Consider the following 27,843-nt stretch of genomic DNA (forward strand, 5'->3'; position numbering starts at 1 on the left):
TATGGACAAGTCCTAGTTCCGCGTAGGAATATGTCTACCGCACCACTAATGGTACTATTTGTTCATAGTGCGTATATATACTGCGCTATTAAAGTAGAGCTTTCTTTTAGTCCAGTTCCTTACCCTCCAACAGAGTGACAGACGCAAAAGCCTCCCCGCGAACCACGTGTGGGCAGTAAGGCCAATTCGGCCCAGTATCGGCATTGAGACATCGTGTATATTAATATTTGAATAGTCATATTTGGCACTATATCGTCGAGTTGGACGTATTCTATTAAGCTAATAATAGTCTATTCATATGTAGTGCCTCGTGCGGTAAGAGTTCTATAGTAATCAGCACCCCCATCGTTTCGGGCATCAGCTGGACGCTTATCCAGGGTGGTTGACCCCACGTGAAGCTGCACCCGAGGAGCTCCAGGCCAAAGAGCGAGTGGACCTGTATATTGGATTATTCTACCGACGACGGCTAGCCTTCCCCGGCTTGGATTATGCTTTGAGTACTTTGATTATTCTATGGATAAAGGCCAACACTGCGGTGTGTTGGAAATACCCCCCCCGGAGAGGACGACAGGTGAGAAGACGCTCTACACGACGAGGTCGCCTCACGTCTCTCCATCGTGGACCGGAGGACGCCGGCCACAGAGAGTCCAACTGCTTTCATCTGTGGATCGAGGATCGCTGGGCACCGGGTCGCACGACTGTGGGCTCTCCCAGGATACCCTCGGCCAGACGGGATACAGCCAGACTCTACCCCCCCCCCCTCCAGCTGTCCTACAAGCAGTCGGAACCTTCCCCTAGTGTATCCAGCTATATAATCATTCAAGTATCATTGCTATTGTTCCCTAAATATTCCAGGTTGTATATTTGCTTCCTGCGCAATCAGAGATTGGACATTCGATATTGATCTACCTACGAATACTCATTTGCCATAAAAGTGCATACTATTTCAAATCATAAATGTAATTAAGTGATCGTTGTACATACCTTTTGCTATGTATTATTATTAAACGCAGACTTTCGACTTGGTACATTTGTGTTGGATCCGTTTCATCAGGTGGGAGTGTTTATCATAATTATTTATACCTAGTACTGGGTGGCCAGAGTCTAAAGTACAAGAGGTAGTGGTAGTAAGTATCATATCTAACAATACAGTCAGGGAATTGTACCCCTCAGTTACAATTGGTCCTTCGAGCCGGAGGGTAATCAGTGTAATATTAATATAGTGTTATTAATATTAAAATGGCCTATGATGAACACTCCACGAAACGATCCTCCTAACCAACAACGCCCGCGGCGCAAACGACAGCTCCCTCAGTACCTAGAGGCTTACGCTGTCAGTCAACAACCTAGTCTTCTACCAACAGTAAACGCGGTAAAACTAGAAAGTAAAATTATGTCTAACCCTAACAACCAGGCTACCCCGACCATAGAGGCCCCTATGGGTTCTAACGTAACTGACCCAGCTCACGGTGGGGACCAGGGGGAACCAGACATGACTTTACACCCCGCCAATACCGAAGAAGTAGTCCCCGACGAGTCCCGGGAGGAAGACAACACTACCGAGAGAGAACTCGGCACGGAAGAAGATGAGGAGAGCACCGTGGAGATAGAGCTCCAAGACTCCGCACGGAGTACCCCAAGGGACGGCTCCCCTATACAACCGTCTTCTCCCAGCGAGGCAGAGAGGACACTACAGCAGGCATTCCTCGTCAGCCTGAAAGCCTCTACTGAACGCGATAGACTCCAGGGTGAACGCGATCGATTGCAGATACAGCAACGGAGCGAAGAAGAGCACATACGCCTGGAAATAAGACGCATTCAGATGGAAGAGAATATGGCAAGAGACCGGGCCGACGCCCAGCGCGCCGCCACCGGTGCCCAGAGAGAATCGGATCTCACCAAGCGCGAAGCCGAGCGCGACAGAGCACAAGCGCAACTAATAGAACAGCTGATCAGAAGGACAACACCCCCTCCCTCCACCAGAGGCTCCAGGAACTCGTCTAGACATCACTCCAGGGCGGCATCCCCTAGCCGAGTAAGCAACCCTGAACTTGACCAACAGACGAGGTTTATACCCCCCGCAGACCCCCTTCCCCAACCGGTCCAAGCGAGACCCAGCCACCGGGAAGGAGCAGCATACACTGCGGAGAGGCTAAATCAGAGACTACAAGCCCTGGATGACCTAACGGAAGACGAAGAGGAAGAGGAGGAGAACCACGCCCGACGACAGCACAGTACTCTACCGGACCAGGAGGTCCAGTACAGCCCAGGCTATACCCCCGCGGAGCTGCGCTACAGACCCCCGACGCTATTCACGGGTGAGCACGACGCACGACCCGCACCGAGGAACAGCACCTGGACCAGCGGGCCATGGTACACAGCCGGTACCAGCCCACGCCAAGGAGCAGGAGGAGACTCGCCTAGGAGGCCTCTCCCCCAACGCTCGCCGATGTATCAACAATCCGCGTCATACATTGGCACACCTATGGTACCAGACTTCACCCAGGAGAACCGGGCCCAGTATACGGAGCTCCGCATGTGTCTGGAGACAATGTTGGTGGATGTCATTGATGAACGCCATAAATACGCGATACTACTGAAGCATTTAAAGGTACCCCGCGCGCACAACATAGCGCTCGCCTACGCCACTTCCACGACCCCATACACCGCAGCGCTGGTAGCGTTGGACCAGAGATATGGACGTATATGGGATTACGTGATCCAGGAGATCAGGCACATCGACCGCCTACCCCCAGCAACAGACAATCGAGCACTGGACGACCTGTCCATCAGAGTGCAGTCCCTGGTAGGGATGCTGGGAGCGCAGAGGGAAAAGGGTAGGCATGAACTATACGCCAACTCAAATGTAGAGAGGATCTTGGAGAAGCTACCGCCCGCCCGACAGGAGCGCTTTAGGCGGCAGAGAGACCACCGAGACCCTAATGGCCCCGAACCGAACCTCCTCGATCTAGCCGACTTCCTGGCGAGAGAAGTCAGCAGCTTACGGCTAGATACATTCGGACGGAGCACCCCTGGCTCCAGAGAAGGAACCAGGAGACTAAATGATGGAAGAAGATCGGTGACTGTCATGCACCAATCGGAGTCAGTGCCAAGCAGTAGGAGCCACAGTACCCCCTCAAGAAAGGAGAAGTGGAAGATAGTGTGCCCCTACTGTGAGAAAGAACACTGGCTGTCACAATGTGACTCATTCCCCAAGATGAATGCGGAGGAAGCGAGTCAATGGATAAAGTCCAACGGACGCTGTTTTCGCTGTGCGCGATCACACATGGCAGCCGAGTGCCGCTTAAAGAAAAAGTGCAGTCGGTGCGATGGAGCCCATCTGGACATACTCCACGACAGTAACAGACGGCGGCCTCCACCCGCACCATCAAGCAGCAAAGCAAGCGTCATGTACATCGACCCCGCCAGCAGCAGCGGAGCCAGAGTGCTCTTAAAGGTAGTCTGTGTGACATTGAGCTACCAGAATAAGGTCATGGACACTTACGCCGTCCTTGATGACGGGTCAGAGAAGACCCTTCTGCTCGCGTCCGCTGCGGCCCAGCTAGGGCTGCGGGGGAGCGAAAACCAAATGACAATTCGGACAATAAGAAGAGATTTGAAGACGATAAAGGGCGAGAATGTCTCATTCTCTATCGCAGCAAGCGGCCAGCCCGAGCGACGGTACAGGATTACAGACGCTTTCACCAGCCAAGAAATAGGACTCTCGCGGTACACATACCCCGTAGCCAAGCTGATGGAGAAATATGTACATCTACGCAAGCTACCGATCCCACTCATAGACGGTGCTACCCCGACACTGTTGATAGGCTCCGACCATGCAGACCTCATTGTCCCGATAGACCGGGTTCATACCGGACCCAGAGGCTGTCCTGCAGCGGTCGAGACCCGCCTAGGATGGACTCTCCAAGGCCCACTCGCCAAATCTCTCAACCGAACCACAGCCACTAGCTGTCTCCACTCCCGAGTCACAGAGGGAGACACCGCACTCCTGCAGCATGTAGAGAGGCTATGGACCTTAGAACAAATGCCCTTTAAGAACGAAAAGAAAGACATTCGCTCTAAAGACGACATCTACGCCATTAACCTCCTCGAGACGGGAACAAAGAGAGTCCCAGTCAGCGGCGTGTTGAGATACGCCACGCCACTCCTGCGGCGGGAAGGGATGCCTACCTTTCACGCAAAGAAAGACGCCACAGAGCGGTACCTACTAAACACAGAGCGGCGCTTAGCCAAGGACCCCGCCCAAGAAAGTGTATACCGCGCGGAGATTGAGAAGCTCATCACAGCGGGACACGTCACAAAGATTGACATTAAAGAGGCCGACCAGACGACTGAATCGTGGTACGTGCCCCACCACAAGGTTCATCACAACGGCAAAGACCGCATCGTGTTTAACTGCAGCTACCAGATCGGATCCCAAAATCTGAATAAAGAGCTATTGCCCGGTCCTACACTCGGCCCCTCCCTACTAGGCGTACTACTCCGCTTCCGCCAGGACAAGGTGGCTATCAGCGGGGATATCAAAGGGATGTTCCTGCAGGTGAGATTAGTAGAGGAGGACAAGCCCCTGTTGCGGTTCCTATGGAGAGAGAGGCCAGGAGATGAGCACCCAGCCATCTACCAATGGGAAGTCCTCCCTTTCGGAACTACATGCAGCCCATGCTGTGCTACATTTGCACTACAGAGACATGTCGCAGAGGACCCAGCAGCGGACGAAGAGGTCCGACACAGTGTGAAGAACAGCTTCTACGTAGATAACTGTCTACAAAGCGTTTCGACCCAGGAAGAAGCCGAGGCTCTCCTACATAAACTCCGCGCCTCTCTGATCAAAGGCGGCTTTGATCTCAGGCAGTGGGCCAGCAGCGATCCGCACGTACTGCGCAGCCTCTCCTCCGAGGACAAGGCAGCGAGCAGCGAGACCTGGATGGCCACAATCCCAGGAGAAGCCCAAGAGATGACACTAGGACTAGTGTGGCGCTTCAAAACAGATTCGCTCCACTATAGACACAAACCCCTGACCACGGAGCAGGGAAGGTCGACGGCAATACCGACCACCAGACGGAGTGTGTACAGAACACTCGCCCGACAATATGACCCGTTAGGATGTATACTACCGTACACCACCAGGGCAAAGATGATTGTACGAGCATTGTGGGACAAGGACCAGGGCTGGGACGACCCCATTCCCGCACACCTTGCATCCACCTGGAGAGAGTGGGAGATGGAACTCCACTCACTCCCAGGCGTTAATATACGCCGAAGCTACTTCCCACCCACGGTGAGGCCAGAGACATGTAAAATGGATTTACACGTCTTCAGTGACGCCTCCGAGGTCGCCTACGGATCAGTAGCCTACTTGCGGGCCCAAGAAGAGGGGGGAGAGATCTACACAGCATTCATCCTCGCCCGCTCGAGAATAGCCCCACGCAAGCAACAGTCTATCCCACGTCTAGAGCTCTGCGCAGCCCTCGCAGGAGCGCATCTAGCCACGCTCATCCAACATGAGCTCACCATTCCGGTGCATAGAACAATCCTGTGGTCAGATTCCACGACAGTACTCGCCTGGATCAAATCGGATTCATGCAAATACAAAGTCTTCGTGGGAGTCAGAGTCACTGAGATTCAAGAGTTAACCGGAGAGTTAACCGGAGAAGCAAACTGGCGCTATGTTGATACAAAACACAACCCAGCTGACGTCATCACCCGGGGAATGTCCCTAGATGACTTAACCCGTCGTAACATCTACAGTGACGGACCAGCATTCCTCAAGCTCCCGGAAGGAGATTGGCCCACGCCCACCCCGAGGGAAGCAAGTGACGAGGAGGCTGAGAATAAGAAACCCATGTTCTGTGGATTGAGCACTGTTGTCTCCGCAGACCCCAACATAGACGATTGCATTACCATAGAGTGCGCAGCAACGGACATTCCTGCGGCACCACCCAGAGATTAAGTCCCCCGCTGATATGTCAGCAGCTGACTACGAGGAAGCAGAACTGCTTCTACTGCAACGAGCCCAGAGAGACTCGTTCCCCGATGAACTAGACTGTCTACAGGGAGGAAAGCCCGTCCCATCAGACAGCAGATTGATTCATCTGGCCCCCGAGAGTGACACACATACCCTCATCAGAGTGGGTGGTCGCCTGCGGAGAGCCCCCAATTTACCGGATGACATTAAGTACCCGATCGTATTGAACAGCCGACACAAGGTCACAGAGCTGATTATAAAGAAATACGACGAGGATGTACACCACACAGGAGCAGAGAGAGTCTTCGCGGAAATCAGACGTCGTTACTGGATACTTCAAGGAAGAGAGGCGGTGCGACGCTTCCAGCGAACCTGTCTAGACTGCCGAAAGTGGCGCGCGCAGCCCAGCATACCACGGATGGCTGACCTACCTCCATGTCGCCTCCGACTCGGCGACAAGCCATTCCACTCAACAGGCACGGACTGTTTTGGCCCGCTGCACATAAAGAAAGGAAGAGGCACCGAGAAGCGGTGGGGTATTGTATTCAAATGCATGACCACCAGAGCGATACATATCGAGCTCCTTCCGACCATGAGCGCAGACTCATTCCTTATGGCCTTCCGAAGATTCACATCACGGAAAGGAAAACCGTCTACATTATTGTCCGATCACGGGACAAACTTCAAAGGCGGAGAAAGAGAGCTGAGGGAGAGCTTCCAAGCTATGGGCCCAGAACTTAAGACCCACCTCGCTCCAGCCCAGATTGACTTCCAATTCAACCCCCCAAACGCACCCCACTTCGGTGGAACTTGGGAACGAGAAGTACGTTCTATAAAGACAGCCCTGTACGCAGTACTTGGGGCCCAGACTGTGGCGGAAGAAGTCCTAATGACAGTCCTCACGGAGATTGAGGGAGTATTGAACTCAAAGCCCCTCGGTTACGTCTCCAGTGATGTAGCAGATGTCGACCCAGTCACCCCCAACACCCTCCTGATGGGGCGGCTAGATCCCGCGTTACCCCAGACAATGTACCGGCCTGAAGAAGCGAACGGCCGACGAATGTGGAGGTACAGCCAAGTATTAGCCGACAAGTTTTGGAGCAGTTTCCTACTGCACTACCTACCGTCTCTACAGACCCGCCAGAAGTGGGTAAAAGAGAGAGACAATTTGACGGAAGGAACAGTCGTCATGATTATTGACCAGTCACTACCCAGAGCTATGTGGCCGGCTGGCCGCGTAAGCAAAGTGATCACCGGTGCCGATGGCAAGGTCCGAGCAGCTGAAGTACTCGTCCAGGGGCGCATTTACACCCGTCCTGTGGCGAGGCTCATAGAACTGCCCCGACTCCCAGACACAATCGATGATGACCATGACCCTATGACTTTGTGAGTTGACTGACCCTTACAGCGAACCCTTGAGTGGTAGACAGTGCGGTTAATCTGTCTCTGCTTAACTAATTGGGTTGGGACCAATTAGGGGGCGGCTGTTCTGAAGGATCAGATTAAACCGAATATATATATTTATTTATATATATATATTTAATTGTATTTGTATATCCCCTGATATCCCTTGTATATTCCTTGTACAATATGCATTGAATATCCCTTCTAGTCTACTGAACATCCCATAATAGTCTCCATTCTACCATTGGACGAGACCTTGGTGCCAGGTCGCCATACCCCTCAGACCAGGTTCAATCGTACCGCTCAACATGTATGGACAAGTCCTAGTTCCGCGTAGGAATATGTCTACCGCACCACTAATGGTACTATTTGTTCATAGTGCGTATATATACTGCGCTATTAAAGTAGAGCTTTCTTTTAGTCCAGTTCCTTACCCTCCAACAGAGTGACAGACGCAAAAGCCTCCCCGCGAACCACGTGTGGGCAGTAAGGCCAATTCGGCCCAGTATCGGCATTGAGACATCGTGTATATTAATATTTGAATAGTCATATTTGGCACTATATCGTCGAGTTGGACGTATTCTATTAAGCTAATAATAGTCTATTCATATGTAGTGCCTCGTGCGGTAAGAGTTCTATAGTAATCAGCACCCCCATCGTTTCGGGCATCAGCTGGACGCTTATCCAGGGTGGTTGACCCCACGTGAAGCTGCACCCGAGGAGCTCCAGGCCAAAGAGCGAGTGGACCTGTATATTGGATTATTCTACCGACGACGGCTAGCCTTCCCCGGCTTGGATTATGCTTTGAGTACTTTGATTATTCTATGGATAAAGGCCAACACTGCGGTGTGTTGGAAATACCCCCCCCGGAGAGGACGACAGGTGAGAAGACGCTCTACACGACGAGGTCGCCTCACGTCTCTCCATCGTGGACCGGAGGACGCCGGCCACAGAGAGTCCAACTGCTTTCATCTGTGGATCGAGGATCGCTGGGCACCGGGTCGCACGACTGTGGGCTCTCCCAGGATACCCTCGGCCAGACGGGATACAGCCAGACTCTACCCCCCCCCTCCAGCTGTCCTACAAGCAGTCGGAACCTTCCCCTAGTGTATCCAGCTATATAATCATTCAAGTATCATTGCTATTGTTCCCTAAATATTCCAGGTTGTATATTTGCTTCCTGCGCAATCAGAGATTGGACATTCGATATTGATCTACCTACGAATACTCATTTGCCATAAAAGTGCATACTATTTCAAATCATAAATGTAATTAAGTGATCGTTGTACATACCTTTTGCTATGTATTATTATTAAACGCAGACTTTCGACTTGGTACATTTGTGTTGGATCCGTTTCATCAGGTGGGAGTGTTTATCATAATTATTTATACCTAGTACTGGGTGGCCAGAGTCTAAAGTACAAGAGGTAGTGGTAGTAAGTATCATATCTAACAATACAGTCAGGGAATTGTACCCCTCAGTTACACATAGCGATCGATTGCCAATAACTCGATAAACAACATGATTTGGACATATATACTATTATACAAGCTGGAAATGGACCCGATATTTCTACATACCATAATAGGTAAATGACTGTTCCACGCTCATCGCCCAACGGCGCGAGGAGGATACGGTAAGATTCAGCGTTATTTTTTATCGTATTCCATATAAACTGTTATGATGAACATATCACCCACACTAGATGAATGATATAACGCTGCCCACGGAATTATAAACGATCCCCCGCCCATCCGGTCATCATCAGATCATACGTAGATCATTCTAGAAGTACGTCCAATTGAAATTTTTTATATTGCCCCGATTGCCATCAAACTGTATTTCATCATCAATATAATGCATTTGGGGCTATATATCACGTTCTGGAGAAAGCTGCAGAAAGAGATGAAAACATACTTATACATTAGACCATACTTTACTATGAATATGTGAATGAAAAAGTTTAACGTTGCTACACAATGAACAATACATATAGGACTTTGAATGGGCCCTAATAATGGCAATGTAGCAATAGAATTTAAAAAGGTATAGCCCTGCAAAGAAGGGGAATTTCTCCATAGACAAATAGCGCTGGCAATCCACAGTCATTTTCCGGATTTCTGGCCGGCACCCATAGTGTTAAGGGGATGCAGACCAAAGACTTTTGTCTTGTTTACATCAGGGTCCCCCATTTTCAATTCATCATAACATATATGAAATCTTAAATTTTTTTTGTATTTGATCAAATTTAATTTATTACCTTTTTTTCAACTGCAAAGTAAAACTTTGTCAACATGTTTTATCTAATAAAATAAAGTTCAGTCTGTTCATCTCACTTCAATCATTTTTATTGCAGAACATGGTATTTTCTCAAGCACAGATGTAAACACTGTAATCTGTGTTGCATGTACCTGACAAACTGAACTGTTTGTATTACAGTCATAATATTCCAATTTAACTGAATGCACATGTGTGTGTGTGTGTGTGTGTGTGTGTGTGTGTGTGTGTGTGTGTGTGTGTGTGTGTGTGTGTGTGTGTGTGTGTGTGTGTGTGTGTGTGTGTGTGTGTGTGGACTACTGTACTATTACAGGTATTGAAATGAACAATGCAACTTCCTTATACAAAAAAAAAAAAAAAAAACATTATGAATAATTTAATATCGATATTGCGGGAAATGAGTATTGAAACCGTTTTAAATATTCAGAATCGATATGTATAGAAAAATCGATATTTTTTACAACACTACACCCACGTTACCCAATTGTATTTATATTTTAAATCGTATAACGTTATTTCGCTGCATATTAAATCACTGTAAATACTAATGTAAATCATTGTTTCGTTGTACATAGTGTATAGTTTATAACGTTATTGTTTTTTACGTAACGTTAATAGCTAGCTAGCTTGCTAGCCGGCATTCCCGAAACTCCTCTACATGCCCAGATTTAAAATGGTTCTCTCCTCTTTGTATACTTTTGTCCTCGTCAGCAAAGAATTCTGCCCGGGAATTTATGGACACGACAGTAGACATTGCTAACGACTAGTACGTTTAGCTAGGTAACGTTAGCGTTAGTTAGCTAGCATGGTATCAGCTGGCCGTGACGTGTATTAGGCGACTTATACTGCCTGTACTCAGTGTACTGGTAAGTGTAGTTATTTTTTAACAACAAATTAAAAACCTTAACTACATTTATTTCAACCAAAATGCTTAAATAATAATGTTAGTGGTAGAAGGGAACTCATTTTGTGCAAAAAAGGAAAGCTTGCCAATGTTCATGAGGCAGAATAGTTACAATAGCCGATAATCCATTTTCCCAATGATACATCGCTAAACGGTCCAAAGTGACGTCAGACTACACCTCCCTATAAGCCCCACCTCTCTTGGCCTATATAAGCCCAACCTCTCTTGGCCTATATAAGTCCCACCTCTCTTGGCTATTGTGCCCCATTGGGAGTTACGACTGACCTGAGCGAGGGAAGTTCCGTGGGATTCGAGGAGGTGGTGCCGGTAGGAAACAGCACCTCTCCCAGTCCGTGTCGAGACATCAGCTGTACCGCTCTGTGCTGGATACGCATGGTCAAACGGTGGACTGTGAACTCGATACCAAACCTCATGCCATCTATGAAACGTCCCAGTAATCTGCCATGAAATCAACACAATTAGATCAAATCGGATACACACACAGACTTATGCAGTTGTGATGATAGCCGATTTTAATTTGTCATCGGAGGCTATGTTTTACACTTGATGTTTCAATGCAATTTTTTTAATCATCTGATCACACCATAACACATTAACAGTTAACCTCTTCCACCCGGAGCCTATTTTCTGAAAATCCGCCTAAGAATACATACCTAAGTAAATGGAATATTGCTCCACTTTTACAAGGTCATTTGCATATTCTTGGTATCTAGGGACATCTATAGACCTCAGTGAATGTATTTCCAGTGTCTATTACTAGGCTTGCTTAAATTGTGATGAAACAAAGGAGAATATGAATTATGATTTTTCTTTGCATCTTTGACAGTGAATAACACCATGTTAATAATGACCAAACATTAAAAACGGCCACTGATCTCGTGCAGTACCTTCTTGAGATCATGTGTACAAAAAAATCTAAGGAAATTAATAAAGAGAAGATGATTAAACAGAAGGTTCTGTAGATACAGTACTGAATTCTCCCATCAGGACCAGTGTTGGGCAAGTTACTTTTAAAAAGTAACTATTTAGTTACTAGTTACTTCTTCCAAAAAATAACTAAATTACTTACTCAGTTACAAATTATAAAAGTAACTAGTTACTTCAGAAAGTAACTATTGCGTTACTTTTAAGGACATTTTTTACATAAACAACATACACAAATCTAAACTATTTTAATGTTGCTGTGGGACAAAGTGAGACTAGCCAGTAGCCTCCAATCAAATGCCATGTATATGTAGATATTATAATTACTATGTTTATATAGTGGATCATACAAATACAAACACAATAGATTAGGGGTGTAACGGTACACAGAAGCCACGGTTCGGTACGTACCTCGGTATTGGGGTCACGGTTCGGTACGAGTTCGGTACAACAGAAACAAAATATTTATAATTATTATTAATATAATAAAAAAAATTTATTACTTTTTTTTAATATATTATATTTATGATCATTATTATAATTATTATTATTAAATAGAATAATTTTCTATAGGCTTGCCGTGGGATACTGGTGTCATTCTGTGTTCAGGCATCCAGAGTAAATGAATTGCCTACTGCCCCTTTAACAACTTATAGGCTTGGTAAGTTTCACTTTCCCTTCTAGAGAGGATTTAACTGCACGAGACTAAATACTAGAGAACAGATGACATCATGACATATTACAATGGCAGAGGATTATTTGGATTTAACTGGAGAGGAGCTCAGATGATCAGTCAGAATTTTTTTTTCTTTTTTTTATTTGATCAGCGTGAGTCCAGCTGGGAGAATGTTGTTGTTGTTTGTTGGCAACGTGCGTGTGTGTGTGTGTGTGTGTGTGTGTGTGTGTGTGTGTTTCTGCGATGCGCGGCGTGTGTGTGTGTGTGTTGGCGATGCGCGGCGTGTGTGTGTGTGTGTTGGCGATGGGCGGTGTGTGTGTGTGTGTTGGTGCAGAGATCCGTCTGATGAAAAAAACTGCTTCAATCATAGTAACGCGCGCCATTTTTTGGCAGTAACGGTAACAGCGCTATTAAGATTGGAAGAGTAATCCGTTAGATTACTCGTTACTGAAAAAACTAACGCCGTTATTTATAACGCCGTTATTCCCATCACTGATCAGGACCAATGCAATTTGAAATATTATTATAGAATATAGAATAGCAGGCGTATAAATTACCTTATTATAGCCAATTCGCACATTTATATTTATATATATATAAATATTATATATATATATATATATATATATATATATAAGGGATGCTCGATATTGGCTTTTTTACCGATACCGATATACCGATATTGTCCAACTCTTAATTTCCGATACCGATATCAACCAATATCAACCGATACCGATATATGCAGGGCCCCCCCCCCCCCCCAAAATGGAATAATTTAAGGTAATTAACATTACATATCTCTTGTTGTGGAATTAACACATTATGCATACTTTTGACAATAAATAAAATCAGAATTTGTTCTTATTTGCTTGCCTGGGTAAATAAAAGTTATAGAAATGTAAAAAAAAAATAAAAAGATTATTATTATTATTTTTTTAAACCGATACCGATATTTTCCGATATCACATTTTAATGCCAATTTGTATCAGGGTGGCACCATTTTGAAACTATTTTCAAATTGAATTGTTGCTGAATGATAACAATAGGGAAGAGAAACTAAAACTGCGTTTTAAAATTTGTCAAAAACGTGGTAGAATTATCCCGAATAATAAGTTATTGAAATAATTCATACAGAACTCTGAACCCCATAGAACTTTAAGGGAAGTGTAGTTTACCAAAATTCCAACGCAGAACCAGACCTATGGATCTCCGTTACAAAATGGCAGCAAAAAAACTACAATTCCCATTCCCCCGGTTTTACAAAATGGTCGCCTCTCGTGGATTATATAGATAATTAGAAGAGGAAAATCTATCTAATACACAATTTAACCTATTCCTAAACTAACGTATTGATGATAATATACATTCTAAATGCTGTTGTGACATGTTTATGATGTTTATACTTGAATACATTTGAAATAAAAATCGCTACTTTTGTAGAACACTGATATTGATTTATGACCAGATGTCATTTCGGGACCGATACCGGTATCTCGGGTTTGGCCTCCATTGTGTTAATGCAAAATAAACTATCCAATTAATGGCATCTCACTACACTCACACTTGCTTTGAGTTCAACAAAGAAATATTTTTCTTCAAAGCTAAATATATATTTTTTCTTTTCGATGGGTGTTCAATGGTATGTTTAATTAAAATGGGGGGGGGGGGGGGGTTAATAACGTGAAAATACTGTATTCCGGGGTATTTTTTTTAAATATTGTACGATACTGTGAAACTTCATACCGTTACATCCCTAGTGTAGAGGAATGCAATCTAACAGCAGCAGATATGCTCAGGGTCCATATTCACAAAGCCTCTCAAAGTGGGCGTACTGATCTAGAGTCAGCTTCATTCTGTTGGTCTGAATAAGGTAATGAGGAAAAGTGTCTGGTCACTGACCCCAGATCAGCACTCCATACTCTAGGAAGCTTTGTGACTACTGTATGCGCCCAGATCAAAAAGATCTGATTGAAATAACACATGTAATAACTAATAAGGACAGGGTATCGCCACCGATTTCCTGAATCGATTAGATTCAGATTGATTTTCTGAACCCAGCCCTAGTAATAACAGCGTCCTATATATTGTGACTTGAGCTTACTCTGAGCTGAAGCCCAGCTTGACCTTTTCCAGCTCCACACTGTGGACGTAGCCGCGGTACTTAACACTCGCGTTCCCCTCTGGGTATGCTAGCAGCGCATCCCCTCGCAGCACAGACGGGCGGTTCTCAGACACACCTGGCACCTGACAGGAGAGAGAATGAGTGACTGAGTGAGCACTGGGTTGGCGAGTGACTGAGTGAGTCAGTCAGTGAGTGCATGTGTGGGTGGGTGCTTGAGTGTCTGAGTGAACGAGTGTGTAACACAAACCCACCTCCAGGACCAAGAGCTTCTTGTTGCTCTTGTCTCGGACCATGGGAGCATACTGTCCGTCACTATTGGGGATGTTGTACTTCTTGATGTCCACCTCCATCTGTAGTTCCTCCAGATACAGCAGCAACTGGAACCTCTGAGAGTAGTTCTTACTACTCAGGGGACTCTCCAGCAAGGTCTTTCTAGGACTAATAAACAGGGGACAGTGTGCTATGAACACTAGTATACACAATGGCTGTGGGTTGGTAGGTTTCCGACTGTAGAAGAATTTGGAATGTGGTTGTTCCGTCCTTCCTTACAATGTAAAATACTGTAGTTTCTTAGACTTTTAAAGTCAGGGACCAAAATCAGGACCTGGGCTCATTGAAACATATTACTAATGTTGTCATGGATCCCAGGCTCATTGAAACATATCACAAACATATTACTACTCTTGTCATGGGACCCAGATTAATTGAAACATATCAAACATATCACAACTGGTGTCATGTGACCCGGATTCATTGAAACATATCAAATATATTACTACTCTCGTCATGGGACCCAGATTAATTGAAACATATCAAACATATCACAACTGGTGTCATGTGACCCAGATTCATTGAAACATATCAAACATATTACTACTCTTGTCATGGGACCCAGATTCATTGAAACATATCACAACTGTTGTCATGGGACCCAGACTCATTGAAACATATCGCAAAGATATTACTACTGTTGTCATGTGACCCAACTTTTTGGGGTCCCAACCATAGTTTAAGAAACCAGGATGTAAATAATTCTTTAACACTTTGAGCTCATGACAAACAAAAGGACATGGTCACCATGACTTATGGGAGGGGGCCAGAGCGTAGGGACACAGGGATCTGTATGTCAACAGAGCCCATTGACGCCCCCCTAATCCCCCCCGCCGGACTACACTTGAGAAACACTGTTGCCGCTGCTAAAACCGTATTGCACATTGCATTTTACACACTGCTAAAATTTGCACATTGCTCATTGCACATCACAAAAAGATTTTTGGAACTGTACATAGCCATTTTGTTATTTACATTTTATATAGTATAATATCTACATCCTGTTATCTGCACTGCACTTTTTAGAACTGTATATAGTAGGGGTGTAACGGTACACAGAAGCCACGGTTCGGTACGTACCTCGCAGGGACGCGGGAAGTCAGTCAGAGTTGGGGGTGCGGAGATAAGTGATATAATAACATCATAGGTGGCGGGTGCGCTGAAGGGGAGGCAATAATGCGTGCAGCGTGCACATTTTTTCCTTTTTTGTCAATATACACACACCCACTAGGCCAGGGGTCGGCAACCTGCGGCTCTTTAGCCAATCAGCTGCGGCTCCCTGGCCAATTTTTTTTTGTTCTCTTATTTTGGAGATCGATGTCATACTGTGACATTGAAATAAAATTTTATTTTTCATCAACTAAAATATTTAGTCAACAAAAATATTTCATCAACTAAAATATACAGTACGTCACACCCCGCGCCTCTCCCTGCCGTCTGCAAGTGGCTAATCTTGAGTTTCCGACCCCCCAGTAAGCTAACAATGGATAAATCCAAAAAAAGGAAAGTCTGAGGAAAATAGAGGGTTTAATACAGCGTGGACAGATTAGATTAATTTGCTTTCATGACTAACGATGCAGGCTTACCTGTAGGCCTATGCCTGATATGTGGTGCGAAATTTGTGAACAACGAAAAATTTACTTTTTATTTTAAGGATTTTCCACAAATAAGGGAAGGACTCTGCATAGTTCAGGGTTTTATTTCAAAGTGGGTCTACAGATGCCAGTGTTTTTTCTCCTTTTCTGTGTTTTATTTCAAAGTAGGTCTACACATGGTAGTCTTTTTTCAAAGTGGACTACTTTTTATTTTATAAATGTTCCACAAATAAGGGAAGGACTCAAATATACCTGAATAGTTCAGGGTTTTATTTCAAAGTCGGTCTACAGACACCGGTGTTTTGTCTCCTCTTCTGTGTTTTATTTAAAAATAGGTCTACACAGACAGTATTTTTTCTCCTCTTCATAAGAGTTTGAGGTTTACCTTAGTTATAACAGGTAAAAACAGCAATAAAAAGTTTTTTTTTCTTCTTTTTGTTGCTTTATAAACCCATTCATGCAACATTAATGTGTGCTATAAGTATAAAGTATAATACATTGCAAATTACTTTGGGTATGCAATTGTCAGGCATTTTATGCTAAATGTGGGGTATGCTTGGGGATATATAAAACGTTATACACTGTTATCTTCATTTTAAGGGTAAATAGGTTGTGCGGCTCCCTGAGCATTTTATTTTGTAGGAGGGGGGAAAAGTGGCTCTTTTGATAGTAAAGGTTGCTGACCCCTGCACTAGGCTATGCGAGGCCCACTATTTTAATATACCGGTAGTGCAAATTAAGTGTTCAAATGAAGGCATCCAATAATAGATGAACCATTGTCTTACCTTAATGCAGCAAAATGCGACGTTTCGTCTTGGCATCAATGATCTTTTCTGCCCGGTGCAGCCCGGTACAGCTTCTAAATTACTTTGTTTATATGCCTTGGAAAAATACCGTATATCCATTTTGCTTTGGGGTCATTAAAGAAATCATAATATTCTTTTAAGTAAGTTAACCATTGCTGTTGTGTTCAACCTCAACTGTGATCCTTTGCACCCAATCCACGTCATGCGATGTGTGTGTGCTGCCTGCGTTTGTGCATCAGGTCAGAATCAGAATATCTGATACACAGAAAATACCATTAAAAAAAACAGAGGTTGGATTTTCAACCATTTAAAAAAACACCCATGTTTTAGACTGCTTACACTAAAATGCTAACTAAAAAAATAAAAGTTTTGTGAGCCGTAGTCGACTGGCCAACCTCTTAAAAAAATTTCAATAAAAAAATGCTTTTTTTTACCATCATTCTTTCCAAAAGAAAAGGAGGCCTAGAAGCGTGGCTAACGCTAATGGCACGCATACCAGAGGCTAACTGCCTACGAAAACAGGCACAGAGGCACTGAAAGAGGATTTCACCCATCTAATGAACACACTAGACTAGACAAATATCAAGATGTATCCATCAGTGGACCAATTGCATGCTTTTGCAGAGGACAAGAAGCCTTCAGTCGACTCCTTCAGACATTAAGCACCCCCCACAGCCCAAATGGAATGATACAAAATAAATACATTTAAAAATATATATATATTACAAATATTAGACATTTATTTTTATTGTATTTTCTTTTTGTCGACCAATAGTCGACTAACGGCAAATTTTGGCTAATCATAGTCGACCATCCAAATCCTTAGTCGGGACAGCCCTAAAACACAGTAGCAGTTCAACTGGAGAGGAGTCTGGAAAAGTATGTAGGCTATTGCTTTTTTTTTCTCGATCAGCTGTGAGAGAATGTCCGCGGTCCGCGGGATAGTTGGCGTGTGTGTAGGTGACACACCAACTTTACTTGGTGTGTGTCTGTGTGTGTGTCTTTCCATTGGGCGAACAAGAAAACGAAAGAAAACTAAAATTGTAATGACCCTGCTGTGTTACAAACATGATATAATTCATTCAAAGTTTTGTTTTAGGGACACCCGACACCTGTAGTAAGGAGGCGGGGAGGAGGGGAGAAACATCCTGCAATGCAGAGGGTCAGTGCACGTTATTAGGGGTGGAACGGTTCACAAAATCTACGGTTCGGTTCGCATCACGTTTTTCGGTTTGGTTCGATACATTGTTTTTTTATTTAAAAAAAATTTAACAGTCCAAAAATACCATATACATCAGCATAAGATATATAGCCTAAAGATAATCCAACTTTTCAGTTATTCTCAAGGACGTACAGTACTCATGCAAAAACTGAAAGAATGAGGCAGTTTGACATCAGGCACATTATTTTGACAGTGACGGTTAGAGCTAGGAGAGAGAGAGGGGAGGCATTGCTGATTTAAACATGCTTCTCATTTATTTGGTAAAAAAAAAGTTTACCTTTAATAATGTTTGGCACACAAAGACCGAACTGACTGAAAAATATAGGCAACATTTGTCAAAGTATTAACTTAGTGCAAACAAACAAAATAATTAAACCTTTTCTATTTTTGTGGCCACATTATAGACAAAGGCAATATAAAGTATGCATATGCTCAACCAGCACTAGACTTTCTTATCAAAAAGGAAAAGTCACTGTTATTTAAAATAAATAAATCATGTGTACTAAATATATATTTACTTTTTAATTGCATGAAACATTATGAAGTATTCTCTTATGCCGCTTCATCACTGCATGGTACCTAATCGACTCGACTCGCTTTTGCTATTTGAGTGTCCTGGTAGCCGTATCTGAAGTGACGTCACACGAGGAATTAAATAGTCAACAGTAACACACAGCGTTGGAAGGAGAAGCCCTGATGATATACTATAAACCAACAGCCAATAAATGTGAAGTTATCTTTGAACCTCTTGTCAAGCCTCGTCAATATACCCCCCCTTCCCCACTAATGGAACTAATGGAACACAGAGAAGTGACTCCATGCTTAGCTCGCGGCTAACGCCAGTTAGCTCGCGGGGCTAATGCCTTAGCTTGCGGCTACGTTATAACCGATTATTACATGGCGTTTTAACATTCGCCGAAATGCTTGATTGTGATTGGTCAATAGCGCTTGGTTGCCCCTAGCAGCGGTCCGTTATTACTCGATAACGGACCGCTGCCGAGCAATAATGGCCGCTGTTCGCAGCTGGAGCAATCAAGCCCACTGACACACACTGCATCAGTGCAATCAGACACACCTGCCGGCTGCCGGCAAAGCTGCCGGCGATGACAGCGCGGAGCGACAGAACAGAACTGCGTCTGCATTTGATCTCGTCTTGTCGATGGTGTAAAATGAATTAGGTATATTGTTAGTAAGTTAGCCATGTAATAAGCGGGATAATGTATAGCTATACTCGGTCATTGTCGCAAAATAATTGACCTTCACTACGTTTAGAACACCTCGGCGAGGCGCCTCGGTATTCTAAACTCCGTGTCGGTCAATTATTTTGCGACAATGACCTCGTAGCTATACATTATCCCTTACACAATACCCACACTCCCCAAACCGTGGAGGTCGTATTGAACGGTGTACGGTTCGAATGCGTACCGTTCCACCCCTAGTTGTTATGTATTGGTCTATTTATGACGTGAAATAAATCTCAGCCCGGTACCGATCGGGCTTAACACTTTCAGTGCCGGCCGTGTTTTCCTTTTTACCCCATTGAATGCCATCATCCACTTCAATGTTAGCGTTAAAAACGCATAATCTATGTTTTAAATTATGGCTATGTGTCTAATCTGCCCGTCGCTTATCAATGACTTGTTTGCAGTCAACATTGTCGAAATGGATTTTTTTTTTTTTTTTTTTTTAATAAATCGGTTCATATCCTTTTTATAGCATTTCGAAAAGCTATCGTTTTCTCGAAAATTTCCGGAAAATAGAAAGATTCCCTCATAAACGGCATTTATTGGAATATTCTCGAATACACTAGACACGTTTTCATTTGTCGGCCTATTTATGAATCGTTTTCAAATAAACGCTAGATTCTTATGCACGCTATAGAAGCGAGCTGAGAAATCGATTATCCATTTCCTCAACATCACACACACACACACATATACACATACGGGACACGCTGTTATCTCAGTGAATACAGCTCTGATTATCCTAAAACTGGTAACAGACTCCTTACCTTAGATCAGATGTTCTCCAAAAAGATTATTCCAATTCCTGATCTCCATTCCAAATATCGATCGCGTTTATTGATTGATTATTGGCTGCTGTAAATATATATTCCAGGCTGCTTTCCAACTCGCGATCACTTCCATGTTCATCAGATCCCTCGCCAGCATAATGGAGCCAGTTGGCTCCCCCCACACAGATCCACCAGTATAATCGAATGGCCTGCAGCTACACAGGGATAGACGATAAGGGGCGGTATTTTCCCATCTGAGCTCCTAGAGCAGACCTGGGCATTGTACGGCCTGCGGGCCGGATATGGCCCGCGGGATGATTCTGACCGGCCCGCGAAAGATTACATGATAATAAAAAAAATATATATATATATATTTTTTTTTTCACTTTTTTTTTTTTCATGTCAACGTTCACACGCATAATATACGCTTAGGAGACATGCTCAGAAGATGTTGGTTCTCTTTGGATCCACCTACATATGTGAACAGACATTCTCAGTCATGACGTTTACCAAGTCCAGGTACAGATCCTCTCTCACTGATGGCCATCTGGCAGCTGTGCTTCGCATCTCCACCTCAGACATACAACCTGACTTTGATGGACTTGTTAAAGCTCAACAGAGACTGGATTTCTCACACTGAATGAAAAAAAAGAACTGAAGAACACTAAAATGTGGAAATATAACAAGTGAAATGGGACACTTGATCTTTTTTTTTCTTTTTTTTCACAGTTCTGAAAACATTAAATGTTTAATATAGGCATGTAAAGTAAAAAAGGCTACAAAACTGCGACACTTTTCTTTACACAGTTCAGTGACATGTCTTGTTTATTTTTGCTATAAGATGATGTGATGTCTTTAGAAAGCTAAGAAAATCCTTGTTTCAATAGTATATGAAACTCAAAATGCCCTTTGTTATTAATGTTTCACATTTTGTTTATCATTTTGGAAATAAATTCTATTTGAATAAATTATATTTTTGAAAGCTAACCTCACCTTTTAATTGCCAAATAATAACATACACTCTTACCAGGGGTCAAAACAATGCCATTTACTGCTTTTTATATAGAAATAAAATGTATATTATGCATAATTGAGTTTGGAATTTTGGCCCGGCCCCCCAAAAAATTTTCAGTTGCTCATTCGGCCCCCTGGGAAAAATAATTGCCCACCCCTGTCCTAGAGGGTCTGCTGTACCAACGGGAGACTCGGTTGATGAAATATGAATTCAGATCGCTAATAAAAAAATCAAACGACAATTCGCGTCGTCGGCAGTCAACAGGGGGCATGAAAAGACGACATTACACGTCGCTTAAATTAATCAATGTGCCAATGTTCAACCATTGCGTTGCTTATTATTTATACAATGGGCTAAAAAGGCATTTGAAAAACAAACAAATACAAATGGTACAAAGATGGTACAAATACACTTACCTAGTATTCCTGGGGGAGGGGTATTTCAGCGTCTGTACCAGATAGCTCATATCATCCGGCACGTTGTAACTTTCCAGAAAAACCACGTTCTTATGACGCACCACTGACAGGCTGGACGAGGGAGAGATACCACGTTTTAACGGATTGAATGCATTGCTCAAGAACAACTTCCCATCGTTACAAAACCCAACTCTTAAAAGGAACACGCCAGCATTTTAGGAAATTAGCTTACCATTTTCTCCAGAGAGAGACAAGAAGATAGATACCAGCTTCCTCTGGGCGTTCAGTAGAAAGCTATCTGGCTGCACGTTAGCCTAGCTTAGCACAATGAATGGAAGCGGACAGTGCCGGTTAGCCTAGGCATTGTCCAACTAACACCTCTCCCGAAGGCTAACCGGCCATGTCCGCTTCCATTCATTGTGCTAAGCTAGGCTAACGTGCAGCCAGATAGCTTTCTACTGAACGCACAGAGGAAACTGGTATCTATCTTCTTGTCTCTCCGTGGAGAAGATGATGAGCTAATTTCCCAAAATGTTGGCGTGTTCCTTTAAGAATCAACAATATGGACAGCGAGTGTGCCGCGGTACCCTTCAGGCCGCTGTCCGTCCACGATGGTGTTACAGGGAACCTGGACGGCCTGGTCGATGAGCATGCGGGGCTTGTACGGGGCTTTCGGTGCCAGCTCCTTCCACAGCGAGGCGATGACACGCTGGGCCTCTATGTGGCGCACGATGTGGAAGGCTGCGGAGGTGGGCAGGAGGTCCAGCTTGAACTCGAAGGCCAGCGTGGCTGGATAGAAGCCCACCAGGCTGGAGTGGAACAGAACCTGGATCTCGTAAATGGCACCTGGTAAGGAAAAAGTTAATAATAGTGTTCAGTACGTAGCGATAATAGTGGCGAGGGCTGAAGCCAAGGTAGCCATCGTTAGATTACCGTAGATTAAAATGTATTAGTCATTATACAGCACAAGTACAGTACAACGAAAAGACGTTTGGCATCCAACCAGAGTGCAAATGTAGCAGTAAAGTGCAACAGCAATATACAATGTACAGGTGATTAAACTGGGTGCAAAATATACAAAATAGATCAAATCCAGTGTTTTCAGGGGAAGCAAAAAAAACAATACTTGCTTCAGAACCAGACTTGTGAGTGAGTGAGTGAGTGAGTGAGTGAGTGAGTGAGTGAGTGAGTGAGTGAGTGAGTGAGTGAGTGTGTATGTGGTTGGTGAGTGAGTGAGTGAGTACTGTGTGTATGTGGTGTGTGAGTGAGTGAGTGAGTGAGTGAGTGAGTGAGTGAGTGAGTGAGTGAGTGAGTGAGTGAGTGAGTGAGTGTGTGTACTGTGTGTATGTGGTGTGTGAGTGAGTAAGTGACTGAGTGTACTGTGTGTATGTGGTGTGTATGTGGTGTGTGAGTGAGTGAGTGAGTGAGTGAGTGAGTGAGTGAGTGAGTGAGTGAGTGAGTGAGTGAGTGAGTGAGTGAGTGAGTGAGTGAGTGAGTGAGTGTACTGTGTGTATGTGGTATGTATGTGGTGTGTGAGTGTGTGAGTGAGTGAGTGAGTGAGTGAGTGAGTGAGTGAGTGACTGAGTGAGTGAGTGAGTGAGTGAGTTTGTGTGTATGTGGTTGGTGAGTGAGTGAGTGAGTGAGTGAGTGAGTGAGTGAGTGAGTGAGTGAGTGAGTGAGTGTACTGTATGTATGTGGTGAGTGAGTGAGTGAGTGAGTGAGTGAGTGAGTGAGTGTGTACTGTGTGTATGTGGTGTGTGAGTGAGTGAGTGAGTGAGTGAGTGAGTGAGTGAGTGAGTGAGTGAGTGAGTGAGTGAGTGAGTGAGTGAGTATGTGGTGTGTGTGTGTGAGTGAGTGAGTGAGTGAGTGAGTGAGTGAGTGAGTGAGTACTGTGTGTATGTGGTGTGTGTGTACTGTGTGTATGTGAGTTTGTGTGTACTGTGTGTATGTGGTGTGTGAGTGAGTGTGTGTATGTGGTGTGTGAGTGAGTGTGTGTGTATGTGGTGTGTGTGTGTGTGTGAGTGAGTGAGTGAGTGAGTGAGTGAGTGAGTGAGTGAGTGAGTGAGTGAGTGAGTGAGTGAGTGAGTGAGTGAGTGAGTGAGTGAGTGAGTGAGTGAGTGAGTGAGTGAGTGAGTGAGTGAGTGAGTGAGTGAGCGAGCGAGTGAGAGATGCGTGTGTGTGTTACCTGGTGCCAGTGTAAGCGGGTTGGCTCGTGTCACTTTGTGTTGATCCTTCAGAGTGAAGTACTTGAGCCAGTGGAGAGGGGAGTAGTAGGTGAAATACACAGACTCTGTGCCAGTGTTCTTCACATAGAGATGCATCACACACTGTTGAGAAGAGGGGGATTAGTAGCTCCTGGCATTTTGCCATTATAATTGTCATCACGCAGTAGATTAAAGAGACAATATGCAAGGTGAATAGGCAAAACAAATATTTGAATAGATATCACTATGAAACTTCCCCAGTTTGTTAAGTACATAACAACTTAGAAAAAATGTATTACAAGTTTTCTGAGATCTTATGTTTATATATGGGAAATAGGCATTACCTCATTAAATATGCACTAATTTGCATATGACGTTTGGGTATAAATACATTGGATGATGCCAGATAAAAAAAAATCATTATGTTGACACATAACACAGTGAACTTTGTACAAGGGGGATTGTGGATATGTCTTTTTATCATCCCATAAATCAGGAAATGCTGTCTAGTCATAAAAAAAATCAATTTCGCCATGTTTTTTGGTCTAAATGTACTATAAATCAGGCTATGAATGATATATCAACAAACCCCTCTGTAGAAAGATACAAGGTATATATAGGAAGAAATGTGGAAAGTATGGTGTGTGTAGGTGCTATGGAATGGTAGATTTATACCCAAGTGTGAAAGAAAAACGCATAAAAACTCATTTTTGGGAAAACGCCTTCAAAGTTCTCTATTGTAAAATGCCATAATTTTTTTTAAACAGCTATTTACAAACACAATACTTAATCAAACCATTAGTAATAGACAACCTAAACACATGCCTGATTTAATAATAATGATGTTATTGAACTGAACAGAACTACACACAGGCTACAAACAGTGTAGTAACAGTGTAGTACAGTGTAGTACCCCCTAATAGGCAAACAAATATTTGAATAGATATCACTATGAGACTTTCCCAGTTTGTTATGTACATATAAACTAAGAAAAATATATTGCAAGTTTTCTGAATTGTATGTTTATATATGCAAATGAGGCACTTCCCCATTACATATGTGTAAATGTATCGATGCAATAAGGCAAAATTAAGTAAAATAAACAACAAAATGTGTGTTATTGAGGTTTTTGTCACTAGTTTCATAGAAGACATGTTTAGGAAGCAAAATATAACAAAATCTCAAAATCAACCAAAAAAAGTATATTTGCCTATTCACCTGGGGTGTCTCGCCTTAATTCATCAATTTGAAGGAACGGCATAGCAACAATTTCTTCCCGCACAGAATGCGGGGTATTTTTTTTTAACAATGGAAGCATGAACCAATCAGTGTGTAATAAAAGAAAAATAAAGCACACAGAGGAGCAAAGAGGCTCATGGGAAATGTATTGAAAACACAAGACAGTACCGCTTGCGGCCAGTAGGCGCCAGAAACGCACATTGCCGCTTTGATTTATTTATCGTGGTAAATACCTCATCCACATCCTCCGCGCGCATGCAAACCTTCCCGTCCTTCAGCTCATGGTCGGAGGTGATGCCAACACCGTGTTTATCAGAGATGAACTTAGCCCTGTGGGATTGGGTAAGAGCACGAGTCAGACCATAAGTGTAGGCCTGATAATCAAATTGAGTAATATTGAGGGGTGACAAGCCCTCAATTATTACCTGTCGTAATTATATTATACATATTATGATATTGGTAGTAGGTACCCATATAGTCTGACACGTCAGACCAAATTAAGTAAAATTTTATGTGATGTGGTCGTGTCTTGTCTCTCATGCTGCAATTAATTCCTGGCACTGTGTTTACCTTAAAGTACAGGAAAAAGACGATTTTTGTACTAAGAACAGCAGCAAGGTACTGTAATGCTTGCGCATTACGGGTATTCTAAACTTGAATATAAACACCCCTGAGGGCACGCTGACACCTTACCTTACCTTGCCTTGCCTTGGTAACAATTTTATTTTTCTTATACTAGTAATAGCAGCACCAGGAATTCATTGTGGCTTTAAGACACTGAACTGTGGTTTTTGTGTACCGTTACACCCCTAGTAGGACCAGTAGCTTATGAGACAACACATATCCGTTGCTCATCTTGCCTACTCATCTAGCCTATCACCTTCAATAAGGAAACAGAAATTGTGCGCAGTTGGTCAAAATGAAGAAATCACATTGATGATGGATTTCTTTGTTGTGAACATGTATTTATAGCAGTCAATGTATTTCCATGCTTCACTGATGCGCAGAAGTGGGAAGAACGTAAATCAATATGATGCCTAGTTATTATGTTAAGATCGAAGTTATCGAAGTTGCTCAAGAAAATAACCATAGAAAAGCTCAATTTATTTCTTATTTGGTTACTCGATTAATCGATGGAATAACAGGTAGAATACTCCATTACTAAAATAATCGATGCAGCCCTAGTGTATTAGTGTAGTGTTTTGCAAAAGTGTGATTTCAATTGTGCTTACAATTAAGCAGACTTTAGGCATTTGGTACAAAGTAGGTGCTGGTATTCTCACAAGTAAAAGTACTGTAAAAATGTAATGATTGTGAAATATCTGTTTAATGAGACTATGAGCTGTATGTGTATGTGTGTCACAGATTAATAAAAGTTATCCTTAAGTGGGTTCTCTTACACGTCTGATTTGAGTTTGTTCATGAGGAGGCTCGCCAGTCTCCTTCGGGCCCGGACTCCTGTCTCTGCTTCTCCAGGGGACGCAGAGGCCTGCCCCGGGGATGTGGAGGCCTTCCCAGGGGATGTGGAGGCCTGCCCCGGGGACATGGAGGCATTCCCAGGGGACGTGGAGGCCTGCCCCGGGGACATGGAGGCATTCCCAGGGGACAGGCCCGGACCACGCTCCATGTTCTGGACAGACACAGGCTTCTGGTCCCTGGGTACGTGCCATTGGTCCTGATAAAGTGCTTTCACCTGTGGGAGGAGCAATTAACATAACGACAGCAGGTTAACCCTTTCACTACCACACTACTAAACATAATACACAACATATATTCTATCTATACAAAATATAACTATAACCATACACTAAATAAACTATAAACTAAACACAACGTATATTCTATCTATACAAAATATAACTAACCATAACTATAAACTAAATAAACTATAAACTAAACACAACGTATATTCTATCTACACAAACTATACAATACAAAGTATATGTTGATATTAAAACGAAAAAAGACAAATTATTCTACAGTGTAAGTAGCAGCAGTGTGCATGTGTAATAAGTGCTTGTGTAAGTAACTTAAGGTGCTTTTGTGTGTATGCTCTGAATGATAATTCAGAGTCTATGTCTGTAGTCCGTTTGCCTGGTGAAAGTAGGCCACTGTGCAGGAAAAGATTTATATAGACTATATATAATTGAGAAAACATTTTCTTTCTAATAATAAACAAAACTAGAAGTCGTGATGTAGCTCACCTTGGGGTTAAATTTGACTCGTCCCGAGTAGATCTGGGCTTTGTTTGAAGATCTGAGCGCATAGAGGATTGCAGAGAAGTTTGGATCTTTGAGATCTTTGTTCCTGAAACGGAAAAAGAAAATACACAAAATACAAACTAGAAGAATGCTCTCAGTACATTTAGTCATTCAGCTGAAGGCTTTTATCCAGAGCGACTTACAAGTTCTGTATAACAGGTCAGCAGGAAGGGTACAACTCTGGCAGCTAAGTAACAATGTTCGTCAAACAGTGTTGAACTTTGGTGCTACAGTCTTGAGTGCATAATAGTAAAGACATATTAGTAGGTAGAAATATAGGCAAGGAACATTTAGTCTAAGTGCATGATAGTAAAAGACAGCACAAAGGTTGTTGTTTTTTTTCATTTCAGATGATTGAAGTGTGTTTTTAGTCGACTGCGGAAAATTGGTCTGAGGCTGCCAGAATATGTAGAGCGGAGGTCTTGA

General features: G+C 43.5%; 1 protein-coding gene across 1 annotated transcript in view; it reads right to left on the bottom strand.

Moving 5' to 3' along the window:
- The window catches only part of LOC311243909 (putative helicase mov-10-B.1), an 84,197-nt gene that overhangs the window by 36,723 nt on the left and 19,631 nt on the right, over positions 1-27,843 (bottom strand). Inside the window, exons 2-10 of the mRNA XM_084333292.1 lie at positions 27,361-27,463; positions 26,557-26,849; positions 25,390-25,486; positions 23,899-24,040; positions 22,301-22,559; positions 21,714-21,824; positions 14,567-14,753; positions 14,295-14,437; positions 10,858-11,031 (exon numbers count right to left, since the gene is read on the bottom strand). Coding sequence (XP_084189418.1) covers positions 10,858-11,031; positions 14,295-14,437; positions 14,567-14,753; positions 21,714-21,824; positions 22,301-22,559; positions 23,899-24,040; positions 25,390-25,486; positions 26,557-26,849; positions 27,361-27,463 — 1,509 coding nt within the window. The remainder of the gene's footprint in view (positions 1-10,857; positions 11,032-14,294; positions 14,438-14,566; positions 14,754-21,713; positions 21,825-22,300; positions 22,560-23,898; positions 24,041-25,389; positions 25,487-26,556; positions 26,850-27,360; positions 27,464-27,843) is intronic.

The sequence above is a fragment of the Notolepis coatsorum genome (genome assembly GCF_963971535.1).
Source record: "Notolepis coatsorum genome assembly, chromosome: 17".
NCBI lineage: Eukaryota > Metazoa > Chordata > Actinopteri > Aulopiformes > Paralepididae > Notolepis > Notolepis coatsorum.